The sequence below is a fragment of the Ammodytes marinus genome (genome assembly GCF_949987685.1).
Source record: "Ammodytes marinus genome assembly, chromosome: 7".
Taxonomy (NCBI): Eukaryota; Metazoa; Chordata; class Actinopteri; order Uranoscopiformes; family Ammodytidae; genus Ammodytes; species Ammodytes marinus.
Window position 1 is genome coordinate 519,087 of NC_137211.1, and position 2,500 is coordinate 521,586.

Here is a 2,500-nt window from a genome sequence, read left to right on the forward strand (position 1 = left end):
GTCTGTCTGTCTGTCTGTCTGTCTGTCTGTCTGTCTGTCTGTCTGTCTGTCTGTCTGTGTGTGTCTGTCTGTCTGTCTGTCTGTCTGTCTGTCTGTCTGTCTGTCTGTCTGTCTGTCTGTCTGTCCGTCTGTGTGTGTCTGTGTGTGTGTGTGTGTGTGTGTGTGTGTGTGTGTGTGTGTGTGTGTGTGTGTGTGTGTGTGTGTGTGTGTGTGTGTGTGTGTGTGTGTGTGTGTGTGTGTCTGTGTCTGTGTGTGTGTAAACCCCTTGTTTACCGGTGCATCCTCCCGACCTGTAGGGGGCAGCCTGTCAGCTCCGCTCTGCTCCGACCGCCGGCCTTTCCCTTTAGAACTACGCCTCCCACGATGCTTCAGCACAGGCAGCGACGCACGCACACACTCTGGGACTGACACACAGACAGACAGACAGACAGACAGACAGACACACAGACAGACAGACAGACACACAGACAGACAGACAGACAGACAGACAGACAGATAGACAGACACGCAGGCAGACAGACAGACAGAGAGAGAGACACACACAGACAGACAGACAGACAGACAGACAGACAGACAGACAGACAGACAGACAGACAGACAGACAGACAGAGAGAGAGACAGAGAGAGAGACAGACAGAGAGACAGACAAACAAACACGCAGACAGACAGACAGACACGCGCACACACACACACAGAACAGACAAGTTAATGAAAGCAGGGTAAATTCAATTAAATGATTTTGCGAAAATGGAACTTAAAGCTGGGGTATGTGATTTCTGATTGGTCAAAGTTAACATGAGCTGTACACTTTGACCAATCAGAGCGAGGCTCCGATTCTCTGTTCTTATTGGCTGTTGGGACTGTCCATTCACTTTGGCACGACTTTGTTGGTGTAGAGCGTGTCAGGGAGGGACCATAGGGGAGGGACCAAAGAGAACAAGTGGAGCGGTTGAGGTATTTGGATTCAAATCTCTATCCCAACTGACATTTTCTCCCCAAATCCTCCACCCCAGATTTAAGTATACAAATTTAAATTAAAATAATAATAACTGCCCTGAACGTACTGTGTATTCTGAGCACACAGACAGACAGACAGACAGACATACAGACACAGACAGACAGACAGACAGACAGACAGACAGACAGACACACAGACAGACAGACAGACAGACAGACAGACAGACAGACACACAGACAGTGAACATACTGTGTATTCTGAGCGCTGCCCAGTAGGGGGCGTGGTGTCGAATGACCTCGGTGATGGTTGCCACGGCGCCGTGGTGGGGGGGGGTTGAGTGGCGTCGCTAGGGAGGGGGGGGCGTCTCCTAGCAACACGCTGGTACACATCGCCATGGAGTCAGAGATGGACGTCAGGTTGTAACCACCCTGAAAGAGAGAGAGAGGGTTAGTGTGTGTGTGTGTGTGTGTGTGTGTGTGTGTGTGTGTGTGTGTGTGTGTGTGTTTAGCCAGAGGACATCAAGTTTAGCCACTTTATTGTACTACTATCGTTACTACAGCTCTTGTGTTGGGAGCGCCATCCTGTGGTGTCCAGAGGCTATTGCACGGCAGGATATTTTAGGCTTTATAAATCCCTTATCAACACAGTTTAATCAGCGGCGAGCCGGCGACGCATTAAAGTGGACAGAATGTAAACAGTTCCATCTAGGTGTCCATACATCAGGGGTTAATCCACACCTATGGAATGTTCTCCAGCCAATCAGAATAGAGTATTCACACAGACTATGGTATAATGTGTGTTAATGTGTGTGTGCTGGTACCTCCAGTATTAGCAGGACCCTCCCTCCTGCCAGTGACATCAGCAGCTGGGTCATGTGGGCGTATCCCTCTGGAGTCACATGATACCCTCCCAGGGGGTCGCCGCGCGCCGCATCGAAACCAGCCGAGACCAGCACCAACCCTGGGTTAAACTGGGCCAGAAATCAAATCAAATCAGTTTTATTTCTACAGCCCAAAATCACAAATAGACATTAGCTCGGCTGAGAAAAAACTCCCAGTAAAAAACCCTTTACCGGGAATAAAAAATAAATAAAATTGAAGAAATATCAGGGAGAGTTAACAGAGTAAGGGATCCCTCTCCCAGGACGGACATGCTGCAATAGATGTCATAAGTAGAGAAAAATCACGAAGGAGTTTGATCATTGACCAGGTGATTACATGGTAATACTAAAGTAAAGTGTGAATAGTGTGGATGCAGGAAGACTTCAGATGCTGCCAGAGAACACACCTGGGTTAAACTGGGGCAAGTCAAGGCAGGTTTATTTCTATAGCACAATTCAGACACAAGGCCACTCAAAGTGCTTTACAGGGGCAAGATTAAAATACATAAAACACATTAGAAGACATTTAAAAGCGAATAAAATAAAAATTGCAGGTTAAAATGGAAACAGAAAAGTATTCAGACTCAGACTCGATTTAAAGGAGCTGAGAGTTGCAGCAGACCTCAAGTTCTCTGGGAGTTTGTTCCAGATATTCGGAGCAT

General features: G+C 47.6%; 1 protein-coding gene across 1 annotated transcript in view; it reads right to left on the reverse strand.

Annotated features, from left to right (window-relative positions):
• The window catches only part of hdac6 (histone deacetylase 6), a 28,949-nt gene that overhangs the window by 6,992 nt on the left and 19,457 nt on the right, over positions 1–2,500 (reverse strand). The window contains 4 exon segments of the mRNA XM_080030999.1: positions 274–404; positions 1,208–1,289; positions 1,291–1,386; positions 1,779–1,928. Of these exon segments, the coding sequence (XP_079887125.1) occupies positions 274–404; positions 1,208–1,289; positions 1,291–1,386; positions 1,779–1,928 (459 nt within the window).